Here is a 19,442-nt window from a genome sequence, read left to right as displayed (position 1 = left end):
ATTAAGAAGGTACTAGGGGCACCTAGGTGGCTCAGTTGGTTAAGCATCTGACTTCAGCTCAGGTCATGATCTCGTGGTTCATGGGTTCGAGCCTCTGTGCTGACAGCCCGGAGCCTGGAGCCTGCTTCAGATTCTGTGTCTCCCTTTCTCTCTGACCCCTCTCCCACTCATGTGCACGTGTTCTCTCTCCCTCTCTCTCTCTCAAAAATAAAAAAATAAACACAAAAGAAAAAAAGAGTGAAGGTACTACGTAAAGACATTTTCAGACAACCAGGGTTTCACTGATTTTACCTGGCAGGAACCTTGGTCAGGAAGTGATCAGAGGAGACCTGGCATCTAGAAACCAAAGGAACCATCCACAGAGAGAGGCAAAGTGAGATCCCAGCATGTGGGTAAAAAGGACAGCTGTGACTAAGTCAGTAGAGGAACCAGAACACACAGGAACAGGGCAGAGGGTCCCGTGGGGGAGGGAGAACTTGAGCATAAAGTTGGGACTACAGGATCCAGCTGCCTTCTCTCTCCAGAAGAGTCTTTCTTCTACAGTTCTGTTTGAGGGCCCCTCTCTCTCCCACTCTCCCCATATAAAAAAATCAGAAAGCTGCCCTTCCTTATGCTTGAGCCTCCAGCCTTTGCCTCTTCCTGGCTCAGAGTCTCTAACCTGCCCTCTTATTTCCTGTCCGCTACCCTGCCCCCAGTTACACCCCACCAGCTCACATCCCTTCCAGCTGTGCTGACCCCCCAATGAGGGAGGCCCACCTTGGGGAACATGGTCACCATGCTGCTCAGGCACTCTCGGCGCTTCTCCTCCAGGTCCTTCTGCTTGTCTGTCCAGGCCTGCAGCCAGAGGTTCTGCAGGCGGTCAATGTTTTCCAGGTAGGTGTAGAGGTTCTGGGTCTTGTAGGTAGTCTCAGTTTCTTGCATAACTTGTATGTGGTTGGTCACTTCTTGTCTGGGAAATGAGGTAAGGGAGTTAGTGGGTGAAAGGGCCTGCTCCCCAAGTCTCGTAACCAGCGTTGACTCTGCGTTTGTAATTCCTGACAGCAAGGAGGGAAACAGAGGTTGCTGAGAGTCAGGAAAGCAGGGAGCAGAGAGGTGGGAGGTGGTGGCAGGTGAGGAGGCTTGGGGCCAGGCTGGAAACAGAAAGAGAGAATAAGGCCAGCAGGGGAACATATCAGGTGCATTAGGGACAGTGCGATAGGAAGAGAGGAAGAAATAAGGAAGTGGCCTCAGAGGAAAAACCCACTAGGGAAAGAGCAATGTGTATGTGTAAATGCCCGACCTCCCACACCTCCAGGGTCACCCCAGGCCCAAGGTCAGACATCCTTTGCCAGCCCCCTCCCTCAGGGGACCTTGTCCAGGTCTGGGGTGACTCTCCATTCCCATTTGCTGCGTGCTCCTCCTCTCCCTTTGGGTTTTGTCTCTGCCCACACACCGCAGTTGGCGTGGGTGTCAGGGAGTACCTACCGGAGGCTCTGGAAGTGTCTGTAGCGGATGTACTTATGGCACAGACACTGCAGCCGAAGCACGTTCAGCTCCATGGTGGTGGTGGTGAGATCCAGCGCCTTGGTGCGTAGGTAGTGGGGCAGCCCCAGGTCAGCCTCCTCGCTCAGGAGCTGCAGATTCTTCCTCTGTGCCTCCACATCCATGTGGTATACTTTCCCCTTGAGAGTTACTGAGGAGATACGCAAAGGAGGCCAGGACACCTTTTGGATGGATGTCCCCGTGACAGGAAAGGAGGCCGATTTCTTGGGCTTCGTGGGAACCTGGCAGGTCCACGGTTTCTGGGTAGACTTGGCTGAACTCGTGTTCCTCTGGTTTCTGGGGGCAGGCTGCTGGGTATTAGGGGACCTGGGAAAGTGCTTCCTGCCTTGGTGAGCAGACTGGGCCCGGCTTGAGGGAGGTGTCAGCGATGCCTTCTCCAAGTTCCTCCACTGCCTGGTGGTCATGAAGAGCACCCTGTCTGTGCCCTCCCCTGGAGGCTCTGGCTCCCTCCATGGGCCCCCTTGCTCCTTTTCTTGCTGGCCCGACCTCTGCCACTGCTCCCTCGCCGCCTCCTCCACCTTCCACTGTTGCAGCTTCTCCCGGTGTTCCTGCTCCAGCAGGGCCCACTTCTTCTGACGCTGCAGCCACATCTCCTCCTCCTCCAGCCACTGCTGCCTCTGCTTCTCCCAGCGGAGCTCTTCTTCCCAGTGCTCTGCCTTGCTCTCCAAAGCCACCTTCCTGGAGCTCTCTGGGGACAGCTGCATCCTCAAGTGGGGCTTAATTTGGAGTCCTTCCTTCTCCTGGGATGCTTCCTGGACATCCTTTTGGTCTTTCACTTGGTGAAAGAAGTGGCCTGGGCTTTCTGCCACCAGTCTTTCCCATATCTTAGGAGACCTGTGATCCACCGAGGACAGCATCATGGGCTGAAGATGTTCGGTGTCCTTGGTGCTGTACATGTCCGCAATCCTCGAATACATGGTCATGGTGGACAGTGGCTGAGATGTTGAAGGCCTGGCACCACTGTCCCAGGCTGTGGCCATGGGACCTGGGGAGAGTAGTGAAAACCACTGCTCCTTCTTGGGTTCCTGCTGAGTTTCCTTCATGACTGTTTCTTTCTCTGGGAGGGTCTCTTTCTCAGGGGGTCCCAGGGAGTCAATCAAGATCTTGGTCGGTTCTTCTGCTTGATCTCTAGCAGACTGAGCCTTCTTTAGCTGGAACTCTAAGGCATGCTTTATCAGGAGAAGGTCATGGTATTTCCCCCCTAGAATTTCCACTTGCTTTAGCAGGGCATCCCTCTTGCTCTGGAGAACTTGGAGGGAATTCTGGAAGTGTAGCCTCTGGGTGCTAAGTTCTTTGGTCATCTCTATTTTCAGGTTCCTGTATTTGGTCTCCAGGCTTCTGTTCTCTTTGTGCTGGAGGGTCAAGGCCTTGTTGAGGTTCTCTACCATGGCAGACATGTACCTGATGGCTCTGACCTCCCCCTGGTTGAACATGGTGGAGTCCAGGAGCTCCTGCAGCATGGACTTCACCTCAGAGACCTTCGTGCAGGTAGCATGACTGTCCTGGAGCATCTGTTCTGGGCTCAGTGGCTGAGGGTAGGATGCAGATTTTGGGGGTCTCTGTTCCCACCAGCCCTGCCAGAAGGTGTGTTTGGATACTAGGAGAGACAGAACAAAGGCAACAAGCTCCCGTGAGCCCCAACAATTATACTGATTCTGCACACCCTGCCTGGCCAAATTCCCATCCAACTCTCTTACGCCTTTGGCAAGAATAAGGAGCTGAGGCAACAGGTGAGGCCAGGGGAGATGTTGTCAGGAGAGATCTCTGCCAGGCTCAGAGCTTGCTCAGAGCTTACCTGTCAGGGTGAGCCAGCTCCATAGCACCTGCAGGGCCCATGGGCCTGAAACTATTCAATTCAGTTCAGTTCAATTCAGTGTACCTCTTTTTTTTAAATATTAAAAAAAATTATTGTTTATTTATTTTTGAGAGAGAGAGAGAGAAACAGAGTGCAAGCAAGGGAGGGACAGAGGGAGAGGGAGACACAGAATCTGAAGCAAACTCCAGGCTCCGAGCTGTCAGCACAGAGCCCGACATAGGGCTCGAATTCACGAACTGCGAGATCATGACCTGAGCCGAAGTCGGACACTTGACCGACTGAGCCACCCAGGTGCCCCTAATTCAGTGTACTTCTGATCTCATGTATTTCCCTGGAGTAAAGTCACTTTTCTAATCATGCTACTTCCCAGACTCAATATCCATGTTTGGCTATCTATTGCCAACTATCCAAACTCTGGAAACCTACCTGGCACTTAGACTCCAGGCCACCTGAGAAGTTTTGTTTCCCTTTCCTGTTACCATTAGACTGTGTAGAGAATTTATCACATGGTTCTGCAACTGTTCATATGTTGGGTTTTTAAATGACTAATGTCATTTCCCATTTTGGGGGTCATGAACTCCTTTGGTAGTTCGATGAAAGCAGGGGAACTTCTCCCCAGAAAATGCACATAAACACAGACTGTGCACTATGTTCAAACCCGTTCATAGACCTCAGCTCCTCAGGGCTGGATCACGATTATAGTTGTATCCCCTTGATCTACCATATGTAGAGCTGCTGGAGTGATTATCTTGGATCATCCATTCATTTGCCCATTCAGTGAACATCACTAACAGAAAAAACACTGGCTACCTTTGGGTGAGGAGCTAAAGGGATATGGAAATTAAACGGCATTGAAGTCAAACTAGCATTTAGCTAATATTGTCAGAGAGGTCATGTGGTTCAGAGCTTGAATTCTGGAATCAGATAACTTAGACTTGAACCCCATCCTTACCACTTGCTTTAGGCAAGTTTCCTAACTTCTTAGTGCCTCTGTTTCTAAAAAATGGGGATAACCAACCAAAGCATCTACTTGTAAGATTTCACTAGATTATGCATGTTTAGCGGCAAGCACAGTCCCAGGTATCTAGTAAGTGCTTAATAACTAATCCCTAAAAAGAAACTAATAAGACACAGTCTTTGCCATCCAGGAGTTTATAATCTAGCTATGAAATATATACAAATTACTATACTTCAAGATATAACATGGTAAGGATTGTAGGAGAGATTATCTCCTTATCCATCTTTCCCTGCTTCATCCCTCCACCAACTATCAATCTTGCTTGATTGATAAGGAGTCTGGCCATGAGAGTCAATGGTGAAACACATTGTTTCTTAAGCTCTGAGCATGTTTTAAGCATGGTGCCAGATGACTTACACCCAGTGGAACCCTGCAAGTGGGCGGGTGCTCCTCATTTTGTATATGAAGAAAGTGAGGTTCAGAAAGATCAAGTAACTTGTCCAAAGTCACACAGTCAGAAATTGGCACATGGGATTCAAACCTCAGGTCCATCTGACTGTGAAGCCCATATTCTTGAGTAAGATTAAAAAGCCAGAAAACCTGGGGCGCCTGGGTGGCTCAGTCGGTTGGGTGACTGACTTCGGCTCAGGTCATGATCTCACAGTCCGTGAGTTCGAGCCCCGCATCGGGCTCTGTGCTGACAGCTCAGAGCCTGAAGCCTGTTTCAGATTCTGTGTCTCCCTCTCTCTCTGACCCTCCCCCGTTCATGCTCTGTCTCTCTCTCAAAAATAAATAAACATAAAAAAAAAATTAAAAAAAAAAAAAAAAAGCCAGAAAACCTAAGCGTGGGGTCTGGTTTTGCCACAGATTTTTGCTTTTTTTTGTTTTGTTTTGTTTTGTTTTGTAGTCCTTTCTCTTCTCTGAGATTTAATGTTCTCATCTACAAAGCGTAGGAGGAGTTAGATAATCTCAGGTTCCTTCTAGTGTTGACAGGAGTAAAATTTCAAGGTTGAACTATGTTGTTGACTGACCATTCCTGGAGCATCCACAATTAAGAAGATCCTGGAAGGGCATCTGGCTGAGTCTCGCCAGACTTCTAGGCTCTACAGCTGGATTTGGAGTAAGGAAAAGATGTTCTTTGGGCTGTAGCTACAAATTCCAGCCTTTTTGGCCTACTAGCCTTGATTCTCGGGACCTGCATGAGGCTACAGCTCCAGAGAGTACCAACAGGGACCTGTCTCCCCATTACCCCTCCCTCTAGCCCCAAGGGATTGCTTAGAACTACTCAGTGCTCAGCTTGGGTTAAACACCCCAACCCCTCGCTATTGCCTCTCCATCTCAGATAAGGCTTTTGTTATGGAGGAGAGTCAGAAAAACCCCACAGGTGCTGGCATGTGACCTCTTTTCCTGAGATGGCATCCACCCCATTCAACCCCCCTTCCCAGGTCTTCCTGGAACCTACTTTGTGTCCTTTGCTTTTGTCCTTCAATGAGAGTGGAACAAAGGGAAGTGAGAGATTCGATGCCTCCTTTGGTGGCAATGAGAGAGAGAGGTAATACCTTCTCCATCACCTCAATCCATTCATCCAGGGCTTCCTCTTCCTCCTTACACTTCCTGTTCCTGAGCTCATAGGTCAGACTGTCACCTAGAGAGGGAGTGGGAGATGCAGACTGAGTGCAATCTGTCCTCTAGGGAGCCCCAAGTAGTCCTATAGCACAGGGGTTCCAGCAGGAGGCTTTGAGGTTGGATTAGTTTCACCTCTTAATAACTGTGTGATGTTGGGTAAATCACTTACTTCTCTGAGCCTCAGCATCCATGCCTGTAAAAGGGTTGGGTGGGGATTAAATGAGATAATGCATGTGAAATGATTAACGTGAAGCCTGCTGTGTCGAAAACGTACAATAGACATTAAACAGTATTGTTGTTTAACTATAAGGCTAGGGATGTGTCTGCCTTGTTATTGCTCTATCCCCATTGCCTAGTTCAGTATCTGGACAATTAAATGAATTAACTGGAGTGAAAAGCCTACTTAGTTCTTGGGGGCAGCTGAAGGATCATAGAACTATGAGCTCCTTGGAGGCAGGGCAGGGTGAAGGGGGTAGGGCACATCCCTATACCATCTCACTCCAACACTGCAGCGTCCACCCAACCCCACAGCAGCCTAAGGTCTCACGATGGCGCAACAGTGATGCTAACAGGGGCAGCACCTGGTCCAGGACTGGGTATAGTTGGTCCACACTCAAATGGCTATACCAGTTGTTTACAGCTGGCATCAGGGCTGTTTGCCCCATGCAGTAAGGGTCATTAAGTACTATGAATATCACCCATGGATTCTTCTATAAAACACCCGGTGTGGTCCATCAAAAAACTGTTAGAGCTAATAAACAAATTCAGTAAAGTTGCAGGATACAAAATCAACATAAAAAAATCAGTTGCATTTCTATAAACTAATGATAAACTATCTGAAAAAGAAAGAAAACAGTCCCATTTACAACAGCATCAAAAACAATAATATACTTAGCAATAAATTTAACCAGGGAAGGATCTCTACACTGGAAGCTATAAGACATTGATGGAAGAAACTGAAGACACATATAAATGGAAAGATATTCCACCTTCATGGATTGGAAGAATCAATATTGTTTAAAATGTCCATACTACCATTTAGAGCCATGTACAGATTCAATGAAATCTCTATCAAAATCCCAATGGCATTTTTCACAGAAAAAAAAAAAAAACAGAAAAAAAAAATCCTAAAATTCATATAGAACCACAAAAGGCCCCAAATAGCCAGAGCAATCTTGAGACAAAGAACAAAGCTGGAGGCATCATACTACCCAATTTCAAACTATATTACATAGCTATAATAATCAAAACAATATGATATCGGCATAAAAACAGATACGTAGATAAATGGAGCAGAATCGAGAACCCAGAAATAAACCTATGCATATATGGACAATTAGTATTTGACAAGGGAGCCAAGAATACACAGTGGGTAAAGGATGGCTCTTCACAGTGATGTTGGTCAACCTGGACATACACATGCAAAAGAATGAAATAGGACCCCTATCTCACACCACTCACAAAAATTAACTCAAAATGTATTAAAGACTTAAATGTAAGACCTGAAACCATAAAACTCCTAGAAGAAGACATAGGGAAAAAGCTTCTTGACATTGGTCTTGGCAATGATTTTTTGGGTATGACACTAAAAGCAAAGGTAACAGAAGCAAACATGAACCAGTGGGACTATATCAAACTAAGTAGTTTCTGCACAGTAAAAGAAAGGATCAATAAAATGAAAAGGCAATCTACAGAATGGGAGAAAATATTTGCAAACTGTATACCTGATAAAGGGTTAATATCCAAAATAAGAAGTTCATACAACTCAATAGCAAATGAAACAAAACAAAACAAATAATCCAATTTAAAAAATGGGCAAAGGCCACACAAGATGTGATAAAGACAAAAGGAAGCTGGCCTGGTCTCAGAGATCTTTTCCTTCTTGATGCAAGTACACAGCTTCCAGAAAGTGGTCCCATGACAAGTGACAGCAATTTAACTGTCTAATTGTAGCTACTTTGTAGCTAGTTGTAACTGTGCAAGAGTCATATCCACATCCCTTTGATCAAATTTACTGTGCTAGCTATTGACACATTTTGAACTGGCTTAAATGTACACGGCACAGAATCAGTTATCAGACAGCCTACTGACTTGGGGAGAAACCTATGTATAGGTGCAAATCTCAGCATCGCCCTGGAGTTTAGGAAAGCAGGCAAATGTGTGTCCCCCACTGTGCTGATAAATGTGTCCATGGTCGCTGCACTTTTCCAAACACCTGTCAGTGTGGGCCTGGCTGGGGCAGGACCAACTCCCCAGTGATGAGGAAAGGACAGCCCAGAAAAATTAAATGATTTGCCTGAGTTTACGCATCTACTAAATGGTAGAGACAGACACATCTCCTCCACAGCCAGTAATTTTAACCACAAGGGTGTGGTGTCTCCTGAAGTTGGAAAGGAAGTTCAGTCAATGTGACAACGGTCAGTGACACTGAAGAGAGTGAGAGCAGGAGGCAGGGGCCGACAGTACCAGACAAATACCAAAACAAATATCCTGAGATATTTTGAGGGCACACTAACATTAGAGATGATGAATTTAAAATGACACCAATTTGGAAGCACTTATTTTGTTATTTTTAATTTTCTCATTTGTAGTATTAAGGATGTTAAGCCAGATTATATTTACAATTCCTTTCAACACTGTGATTAAATACGTATGTGCAAAAAAAAAAAAAAAAGACAAAGGATCTGTTTTTTAAAGAAGACATACAAATAGCCAACAGGTAATGGAGATCAACATCACTAATTGTCAGGGAAACACAAATTAAAACCACAATGAGATATTACCTTATTCCTGATAGGATGGCTATTATGAAAAAGACAAGAGATAAAAAGTGTTGATGAGAACACGGAGTAAAGGGGACCCCTGTGCACTTCTGGTGGGAATATAAATTGGTACAACCATTTTGGAAAACAGTATGAAGGTTCTTCTAAAAATTAAAAATACAATTGTGATAGGATACAGCAATCCCACTTCTGGGTATATATCCAAAGGGAATGGAATCACTGTCTCCAAGAGATATCTACATGGCCATGTTCATTGAAGCATCATTCACAAAAGCCAAGATGTGGAAACACGCTAAGTGTCAGTCAGTGGAGGAATGGTTAAAGAAAATGTGGTATATACAATGAAATATTAGTAAATCATAATAAAGAAGGAAATCCTGCCATTTGTGACCAAGGGGATATACCTTGAGGGTATTATGCCAAGTGGAATAAGTCAGATGCAGAAAAACAAACACTGTATGATCTCACTTATATGTGGAATCTAAAAAGCTGAACACACAGACACACACAGACACAGACACAGACACACACACACACACACACACACACACACACACAAAGTTGAATTCACAGAAACAGAGAGTACAGTGGTTGCCAAGGGCTGGGGGGGGTGGGGGAAATGGGGAGCTATTGGCCAAAGGGTATAAAGTTTCAGTTATAAAATTAAAATGTTCTGGGGATCTAATACACAATGTGGTGTCTATACTAACAATACTGTATTGTATACTTGGAAGTTGCTAAGAGAGTAGATCTTAAATGTTTTCACCAGAAAAAAAAGAGGGGGGGTAACTTGTAAGGTGACAGATGTGTTAATTAACCTTATTGTGATAATCATTTCATAACATATACATGCATCAAATCATCACATTGTACACTCTAAAGTTACACAATGTTATTTGTCAATTACATCTCAATAAGTATGGAAAATTTAAAAATATAGCTAGCATGGATTTGAATTTAGTTTCAACCCTGCTGATAGATGAGATGTCAGAATGGACCTATGACAGGCTTCATCACACATGCAGCTAATGTCACAATCTACTAGGTTTTGGACTATTACATGTTTGCCCCTCTGGTGAGTGGAGATGATTGCCGTGACAGAAGCAAGGGAATATCTCACTGGAGTGTGTCTTTTGCTCCCTTGGCAACCCACCAACTGCCCTGCTTTTTCCTCCCAGTGAGAGTTGACCTGGGGTGGGGAAAGGAGGAGCCAAGAGCCAGTGTGGGACCAAGTCAGTGGGGAAGCGGCCCGCCCTCAGGCAGCCAGTCTACAAACTCACCCCAGTTACCCAGCCAGCGGAGAATTTCATACAAGTGCTTCTCTTTAGTATTAGCATCTTCAGAGAAGGAGGCAATTTTCTCCAGTAAGACGAATCTGTTCTTGCCCTTTTGCTCCATCTGGTCAGGTTTTGCCTTTTCTTTTAAATCATATCCTAATTCTTCTTGGAAGCTGTTGATGACACAGTTGACGTTGTCCAAGATGTCTGAGAGCTGGGAAGAAATATCCTATATGGGAGGCAGCAGATTGTAGTGTTTAGGGGTGTGAACTCTAAAGCCAGATACCAGGTTCTGGTAGTGTGATCTCAGACAAGTCAGTTCACCTATTGGGGCTCTAGTGTTCTTACTTCTAAAGTGGGGATCATTATATATCAATGTCACAGAGTTTCTTCTAAAGATTAAATGAACTAATATTTGTAAAGCACTTAAGACAGTGCCTGGTACATAAAATAAGTGTTAGCTCTTATTAATGTCACTTTGATGATTAAGACCAAGTCAGGAAGGGAAAGAATACTAAATATCCAGGGCAAACAATTCCTTCAGAATTTCAAAATTTTCTAGGGACTTCTGGACATCTCACAAGGATCCAGAGGCAACAGACTGGAAAAATGAGGCCCTAAGAAACCTTTAGGATCAGAGGTACTAGAGGCTCATGGGCAGGGTGATTTCAGCCTTTGGCTATTTCTCTGTAAGCTTCTAGGGCTTAGCTTGAAGGATTCTGACAGGTTGCCCGAACAGACCTCAATCAAGAACTCTGGGCCCTTCCTCTTGCCCTGCTAAGACCTACCACATAGTGGTAGGACCATCCTAGGGCTTCCTTATGGGCTGTTCCCTTCCTGTGCCCAGCCCTGCCTCAGAGGGCTGGTTCGATTCCAGCCGGCCCTGCAGAGGCCAAGTCAAAGAGTTGGAATTTTGAATTAATCTGTTTGCAAATCCAGCCTGTTGAAGATGCCAGGAACCCTGAGGGCCCAGAGCTGGAATCTTGTCCTAATCTAGGATCAGTTCTCAGTCTCCACATCAGATCCCAAAAGAAGGGTGACCCCCTTATCTCAGGTGTTACCTCCTGAGCCCGTGTTAGCTGGGCAGCCTCAATCCTTGAGATGATGGCTTTGACTGATGCAGGGGTCACCAACTGTAGGGGCCTGTTTTTCTCCATTTTGGATCACCCTGTCATTCGCAAAGATGTCCTGTGTCTCTGGTACACAGACCTGGACACGTGATACTGGCTGCTTTGGGGTTAAGGGCTCCAGGGCAGTTCCTGAGTATCCTGCCTAGCCACAGCTCCCTGTAACTGCCAGACATCAGGTTCCAACTGACCTTTTCTCCAGTGACATCATCAGTTAGATTAGAAGAATGGCTCCTTGTCATCTATCTGCTTGGCTATCTAGCTTTTTATCCATCGCTAATATACATTAAGTTGACCTGTTGCTTTAAGTAATTAAATGTTCTTCTACCAAACTAAATATTAATGGCTAAAAATAAGAAAAAGCAATTAGAAAATGTTCTTTTCCCAAAGAGAAGTTTTTAAAAATTAAAGCCAGTCAATAACTAACGATAATATGTTTGCATTTGCACCAGGGGTCAAGGGTCAATCTGCACTTTTACTTACTGAAGGTGACCATTATTGCAAGATGGCTTTTAAAAACAAATGTTTAAAATGGACGTTGCTATATGCCCAGAACCTAGAACCAAGCCTGGCACACAGTAGGCACTTAATAAACACTTGCTGAATGAACGCATATATAAGAATAGGTACGTATAATGCAAATTATTCTTCCATGCTATTTAAAAGTATTCCCATTTAGGGGCGCTTGGGTGGCTCAGCTGGTTGAGTGTCCGACTTTGGCTCAGGTCATGATCTCATGGTTCATGAGTTCAAGCCCTGTGTTGAACTCTCTGCTGACAGCTCAGAGCCTGGAGCCTGCTTCAGATTCTGTGTCTCCCTTTCTCTCTGTCCTTCCCTTGCTCACACTCTTTCTCTCTCTCTCTCAAAAAATAACCATTAAAAAATTTTTTTTTTAATTATCCCCATTTAACAGATAAGGAATTAAATATTGTAAGTTCAGTTCTTAGCAGTGCCATGACCACTTAATAACTTGTCACCTGACACCCATCTTTCATATACCATCTTTCATTCATATATTTAAAGTTAATTCTTTTATTGCCTCTTTCACTTAACAAACACTTATTGGTAACATTCTACATGCCAAGCATGGTCCTAGATGCTAGAAATACATAAATGAATGAGATCTAGTTTTGTCTTTGAGGCACTCATACCCTGGTTTATGGATACCTTTCTATCTATACATCTTGAACTGGATAGCCCTTTAATCCCTTATGATTTCAGAGCATGTTGTAATTTACAAACAACTTATTCATGTATGAGCCAGCTAAGGTTCAGAGGACTTAAGAGATTTACCTAAAGTTACAGAGCTGAGAAGTACAGAGTCAGGACTTTACTCTGATTTCCTGATTCCCAATCTGAGGTCCTTTCTTTTTTTTCCCCTTTCTCTTTCTTTCTTTTAAACCCAATCATATTGATAATTAGATTACATATAAATGACCCAAACAAGCCAATTAAAAGATAGAGATTATAAGGTTCAATTAAGAAAACCCCAAGAATCAATTATGTGCTATCTAAAGGAAACACACTTTAGGGGCACTGGGGTGGCTCAGTTGGTTAGGTGTTGGACCCTTGATTTGGGCTCAGGTCATGATCTCACCACTCATGGGTTCAGCCCTGCATCCGGCTCCTTGCTGGCAGTGCGGAGCCTGCTTGGGATTCTCTTGCTCTCCCTCTCTCTCTGCCCCTCCCCTGCTCGTGCACACGTCCTCTCTCTCTCTCTCAAAATAAACTTAAAAAAAGAAAGGAAACTGGGGTGCCTGGGTGGCTCAGTAGGTTGAGTATTCGACTTCAGCTCAGGTCATGATCTCACAGTTGGTGAGTTTGAGCCCCATGTCGGGCTCTGAGCTGTCGGCTCAGAGCCTGAAGCCTGCTTTGGATTCTGTGTCTCCCTCTCTCTCTCTCTGCCCCCCCCCCCCCCCCCACCGCTCACATTCTGTCTCTCTCTCAAAAATAAATAAATGTTTAAAAAAAACCATGCTTTAAATAAAAAAACACACATAGGTTAAAAGTAAAAAGATGGAAAGAGGTAAACCATGCTAATACTAATCAAAAAGAAAGTTGGAGTGGCTATATTAATATCAGAGATTAGAATAAGAAATATTAGTGGGGCACCTGCGTGGCTCAGATGGTTAAGCATCCGACTTTGGCTCAGGTCATGATCTTGTGGTTCGTGAGTTCCAGCCCCACACTGGGCTCTCTGCTGTCAGCACAAAGCCTGCTTTAGATCCTCTGTCTCCCTCTCTCTCTACCTCTCCTTCACTCTGTTCATTCTCCCTCAAAAACAAACATAAAAAAAGAAATATTAGCAAAGATAAAAAGGGAGGGACATTCCATAATGATAAAGGTGACAATTAATAAAGGGGGATATAATCCTAGATGTACATGCATCTAATGACAGAGTTTCAAAATATATGAAGCAAAAAAATAGAAGTGAAAGGAGAAATGGACAAATCTACAATTATAGTTAGAGATTTCAACATTTCTCTTGTAGGAACTGGTAGAAGTAGAAAACAATAAATAAAGATAGAGAGGTTTTGAAAAATGCTATCAACCAACTTGACTAAATTGACATTTATAGAACACACCATCCAACAACAGCAGGACACATGTTATTTCCAAATGCATATGGAACAATAATCTGGGCCTTAAAACAAGTATCAATAAATTTATAAAAATTAGAATCATACAAAATATATTTTCTGACCACAATGGAATTAAACTATAAATCAGTAATTGAGAAAATTCCCAAATGTTTGTAAATTAAACAACATGAGTAAAAAAGAAATCACAAGGAAAATTATGAAATATTGTGAACTGAGTGAAAATGACATGACAAAATTTGGTAAATCAAAATCAAAATCAAAATTTGTGAGATGCTGCTAAAGCAGTGCTTAGAGGGAGAAACTAGAAAAGGAAGAAAAGAGAAACCCAAAATAAGTGGAAGGAAATAATAAGGATAAGAGTAGAAATCAACAAAATGGAAAACAAACAAACAAAAACGGAGAAAAATCAATGCAACCAAAACTTGGCTCTTTGAAATATTAATAAAACAGATAAAACGCTAACCAGATTGTACCAGGAAAAAGAAAAGGACACCAGTTACCAATAACAGGAATAAGAGAGGGGACATCACTACAGACTCTACGTGGAAATAATGAGTATTATGAAAGAACTTCATGGAAAGGAAGTTGGTAAGTTGAATGAAATGGACAAATCCTTGTAAGATGTAACCTATCAAAGTTCATAAAAGAATAAAAAACCTGAAAAACCCTATATCTACCAAAGAAATTGGATTTGTAATTAAAGACCTTTCCCTTGCAGAAAAATCCAGCCCCGGATGGCTTAATTTTTGCCAAGGGGAAAAAAAATACAATTTTATAAAACTGCTTCCAGAAAACTGAACAGTAGGGAACACTTCTCAAATCATTTTTTTTTAGTTTATTTATTTATCAAGAGGGAGAGTGAGAGCATGCGCACTCATTGGGGAGGGGCAGAGAGAAAGGGAAAGAGAGAAAATCCCAAGCAGGCTCCTTGCTGTCAGTGCAGAGACCGAGGCAGGGCTCGAACCCACGAACCGATAGATCATGACCTGAGCTGAAATCTAGAGTTGAATATTTAACCCACTGAGCCACCCAGGAGCCCTTCAAATCATTTTTTGAGGTTAGCATTATATTGCTACCAAAACCAGACAAAAATGTTACAAGAAAAATATCCAATATACACCACACACATGGACATAAGAGAAAATAAAACGGAAGCCACTGACTAGAAAAAAAATTATTTGCAAAACATATATTTGATAAAAGACTTGTACCCAGGATATATAAAAAAATCACTACAACTCAATAATTACAAGAAGAAGAATACGCCAGTTTTTAAAACAGGTAGAAGATTTAAGTAGACATGTCACTAGCTAAGATGTACAATGGTGTTACAAATATGAGAAGATTCTCAATATCATCAGTTGTTAGGGAAATGCAAGTTAAAACCAGAACCAGATGTAAAATCTGAGAAGGATGAGCCAGATAATAAAAAGTATGACAATACCAGGTGTTGAGGAGGATGCTGAGAAAATGAAACCCTTGTATATTGCTGGTGAAAAATGAAAAATGGTACAGCCTCTTTGGAAAACAGTTTGGCAGTTATTTAAAAAGTTAAATACACATTACCATACAATCCACCAATCTCACTCCTAAGCATTTACCCAAGAGAAGTAAAAACATATGTCCACAAAGACCTATACACAAATATTCATAAGCAGCTCTATTTGTTAAAGCATAAACCTGCAAACAACCTAAATGGCTACCAACTTGTGAAAGGACAAATTGTAGTCTGCCTATGCAGTGAAATATACTAGTTCACATTGAAAAGGAATGAATTACTGATAGAGGCAGCCACATGGATGATCACAGAAGCACTGTATTAAGTGAAAAGAGGCAGACACAAACTACTACAAACTGTGATTGTATTTATACGAAATTCTAGAAAGACAAAACTATAGTGACAAATACCAGATCAGGAGAGGCCAAGAGCCAGACAAGGGGGAAGAGATTGACTGCAAAAGGGCACAAAGAAAGTTTCTGAGTGAAGGAAATGTTTTACGTTGGGATTATGGTGGTGGTTACATGACTGTGTACGTGTGTGAAAATTTACTGTATTGTACACTTCAAATTGGTGAGTTTTGTTATATGTAAATTATACCTCATAAAGCTGATTTTTTAAAAATGTCATGTTTTCTAATGCCCAAGACTGTGGAGGGACTGTAGGCAGACAGTAGTAAAAAGGGCTAGAAGTTAGTCAGGAGGGAACTGGAGGGTGTGAGGAAATAAATCTTCCTCTTCTCTCAGATGACGAGTCTTCCCTACTTTCATTCCCACTAGGATGCCCCCTCTTCCAAGTTCCTCTCCCGTGCAGCTCTGTGGCCAGCAGCAACACCTTCACCATAGTTTAAGAGCCACACTTAAGTGATCACTAGTCCAGGAAAGATGTTTGCAAACTTTTTTTTATTTTAAAAAGCAGCCAACTGGGGCACCTGGGTGGCTCAGTCTGTTAAGCGTCTGACTCTTGATTTCAGCTCAGGTCATGATCTGGCAGCTCATGAGTTGGAGCCCTGCATCGGGCTCTGTGCTGACAGTGTGGAGCCTGCTTGAGATTCTCTCTCACCCCTCTCTCTTTCACCCTACCCCGCTTGCTCTCTCAAAATAAATAAACTTCAAAAAAAAATTTTTTTTTAAAATCAACCTCCTTTTCCAAGCAAAGCCTTTTGTAGAACCTCACTGTCTAAAACAGATAAAAGCAAATCTTACTAGAGTACATCTATAGATTCAATTTCATGATATCTCAGTGTTATAAAATCATTCAAGTTCAACAAGGCTGTTTTGATGAACTCCAAAATTTAATACGTAGGACATTTGAGTGTATATATTTTTAAACTGTTTTAAGAACAGATAAAATATATTTAAAGTTTAAAGACAAGGCCAAGAAGATGACAGAGGAGATGCCAGGTTGCCCACTGTGTAGCAAGGGTTGATGATAAACACTCAGATTGGAGTAGGTCAGAAGACTCTGCAGAGATATCTTCAAGAAGACAAAGCTGATAGAATTTCTGCTGTGTCTACATAGTCTGAGAAGAGATTTCGGCCAACTAGGTGAGGATTTGGGGGCAGAGTTTGTGATAAATACATAGAAAACATAAATAAATGAGTGGTGCCTGGGTGGCCCAGGCAGTTGAGCAACTGACTCTTGATTTCAGCTCAGGTCATGATCTCATAGTTGTGGGATCAAGCCCCACATTGGTCTCCACCCTGAGTGTGGAGTCTGCTGGGGATTCTCCCTCTCTCTCTCTCTCTCTCTCTCTCTCTTTCTCTCTCCCCCTCTCCCCTGCTCACATGTTCTCTCTCTCTCTCAAAAAAAAAAAAAAAAAAAAAAGAAAGAAAGAAAAGAAAACATAAACAAATGAAAAAAAACAAGATAATTATTAATCCCAGGAAAAATCAAAAGTTGTTCAAGAGAGGAAGAGTAATCAAAGTGTTTTACATGACTCAACTCAAAGTACCATATGAAGTCAGTATGGTGAAAACTGAAAACTGAACTAACAAAAATTATTGAATTAAATTTGACAGATGGGAGATGAGAATGAGGTATCAGTGGGCAGGGGAGGAGATCTGAAGGAAAAAAGTTAAATCCTCCAATCTGCCTCTATTATTTGCGGGAGCTGGAACAAGAGTACAAATGGGAAAATTACTCAAATATTTTAATGTTACATATTAAGCTAACAAACTGTTAAATAAAATACCTTCTAGGGGGCACCTGGGTGGCTCAGTCAGTTAAATGTTCAACTTCGGCTCAGGTCATGATCTCACGGTTTCTGGGTTCGAGCCCTGCATCAAGCTCTGTGCTGACAGCTCAGAGCCTAGAGCCTGCTTCAGATTCTGTGTCTCCCTCTCTCTGCACCGCCCCCCCCCCCCCCAGCTCGTGCTCACGCTCTCTCTCTCCCAAAAAGTAAATAAACATTAAAACAATTTTTTTTTAAATGCCTAACTTTACCAATGTACTTTCATAAGGACCTGGAAAGACATGTTCTAAATTAGAATTTTTGGAATTTTCAGAGTTCTAGTCTAAAAAACAGCAGCCCCCAGCCCCTAGCTCTTGCCTCACTCTTTTCCTCTGCCCTTGCCTCTGTCCTACATTGAGAGAGCCTCACACGGGATCCCGTGGAGACCTCAGCTTGTGCTCATGCCTCTCTTGCTTCTTGCTCAAGTAACTGACCCTTGGCTACCCTTCAGGACTAGGGATGCCTACATCATCAGCAAGGAAGTAAGCTGTGCAGGGAAATCCAGGGTTCCAGATATTCAGAATATGGCCTATAAGGGGGTAAGTGGGCTTTGGATAGGCATGTACCCTTGGACTCCTCACCCTGGGAGGGATGCAGCTGAAGGAGGGCCAGGGTAATGAAGGTAATGCCAAAAGAAACAGCTTAAAAGAGCTAAAAATGGCTGCCTCCGGGCAGAGAGAGACGATGGAGGCAGGGCTCTGCGGTTTTTATGAACAAATCTCATACAATTATTTGATCCTTTAAAATAGATGCCTACGTATTCTAAGAAATACCTAATTTTAAAAAAGAAAAAAAAATAAAATAAAACGTGATTGATAAGTTTATGGAAACTCTGACCACTTCTGCTATGCACAGAGGTCTTAGTAATAAAGTTTGAAAACCACAGGACTAGGCCCCCAATGAAGTTCCTCTCTACAATGCCCCCCCTCCCCCGCCATGAATCCTTCTTCCTTTCCTCCCTTTTGTCTCCTTTAATTTAGGAATTCTGCTTTCTGTTGGTAGTGTTTCTACCTCTCCCCGGTAGACTCTAAGCCCCTTGCAAGCAGAGACCCGGCTCAGAGCTTTGAATCACCAGCACCTAGCACAGTACCAAGTACAGAGCACAGGTTCAGCAAAGTGTTGACAAATAAAGGAAAATGGAAGCATCTCTATCGAGGCTTTGGAGAGAAGGTGCATCTCCCTTTCGGGCAGGAGCCCTGTCAGTTAGTAGCCCTGAGACCTTCAGCATATTCACTAAATAGCTTTGGGTTGTAATTCCCTTATGCGCGTGGGCAACACAGTATTTAGCTCACATCTTTAACGCCTATAGATGATTGCCCCCCCTCTCCTTTCATCGCTCGGTGGGAACCAAATCTTTAAAAGTTCAGGCTCACGTGAGAAGCACGTACGAGGGCAGGAATTTCAGCGGATCTGTTTGCTTTTTTTTTTTTAAACTGCCATTTGCCCAGTGTCCAGAACAATTCCTGGCACATATCAGAGGCTCAACAAATACTTACCCAACGAATGAATTTAAAAGTGCTAAACACAAGTACTCAACGAATAAAAAAAACTTTTTTGTGAGGTGCAAAGATACCCCTACAGTCAGAATGAATACGTCGGTCCAGCCCCCCGGTCCTGGGAGCGAGCGCACGGGATCCAGCCGCTCCGAGCGCCCGTGAGGGACGGACGCGCCAGCCGAACGGCTAACGCCGGGAAGCGACGCGCCCAGGTCTGGAGGCGGCCGGGCGGGAAGGGCAAGAAGGCAGGAGAGTTGCCGGCGCGCGCGGAGCTGGCCCGGGACGCGCGCTCTGGCCTCCGGAGCAGCCGAACTTGGGCGGCTGGAGCCGCCAGTCAGAGCCCGGAGCAGGCGCGCCCCGCGCCCCGCCCCTCGTGGGCGGCCCCGGACCTGGCGGCGCGGGGGCGGGGCCAGGCTCTCCGCGCCGGGGGCGGGGCCGGGCCGGGCGCTCCGGGCCGGTGCAGGGCCGGCTGGTCCGCGGGCG

The 19,442-nt window shown here is 43.9% G+C and overlaps 1 protein-coding gene across 3 annotated transcripts in view; it reads right to left on the bottom strand.

Moving 5' to 3' along the window:
• FAM186B (family with sequence similarity 186 member B) overlaps window positions 1-19,293 on the bottom strand; it is a 29,757-nt gene extending 10,464 nt beyond the window's left edge. For 2 of the 3 annotated variants that reach the window (XM_019419261.2, XM_019419260.2), the window contains exons 1-5: window positions 11,064-11,299; window positions 10,006-10,231; window positions 5,779-5,961; window positions 1,465-3,139; window positions 757-949 (exon numbers count right to left, since the gene is read on the bottom strand). In XM_019419261.2, coding sequence (XP_019274806.2) covers window positions 757-949; window positions 1,465-3,139; window positions 5,779-5,961; window positions 10,006-10,231; window positions 11,064-11,159 — 2,373 coding nt within the window. In that variant the 5' untranslated portion in view covers window positions 11,160-11,299. Of the gene's footprint in view, window positions 1-756; window positions 950-1,464; window positions 3,140-5,778; window positions 5,962-10,005; window positions 10,232-11,063; window positions 11,300-13,241; window positions 13,404-19,042 lie in introns of those variants that run through there. The other variant, XM_019419263.2, reaches the window with a different exon arrangement.
• Between the last annotated feature and the right edge of the window lie 149 nt (window positions 19,294-19,442).

Source organism: Panthera pardus, unplaced genomic scaffold, assembly GCF_024362965.1.
Source record: "Panthera pardus isolate Hobbes unplaced genomic scaffold, ASM2436296v1 HiC_scaffold_6, whole genome shotgun sequence".
NCBI classification, from domain to species: Eukaryota; Metazoa; Chordata; class Mammalia; order Carnivora; family Felidae; genus Panthera; species Panthera pardus.
The sequence above is the reverse complement of the archived record's forward strand: the minus strand, read 5'-3'. Positions and strand labels throughout refer to the sequence as shown.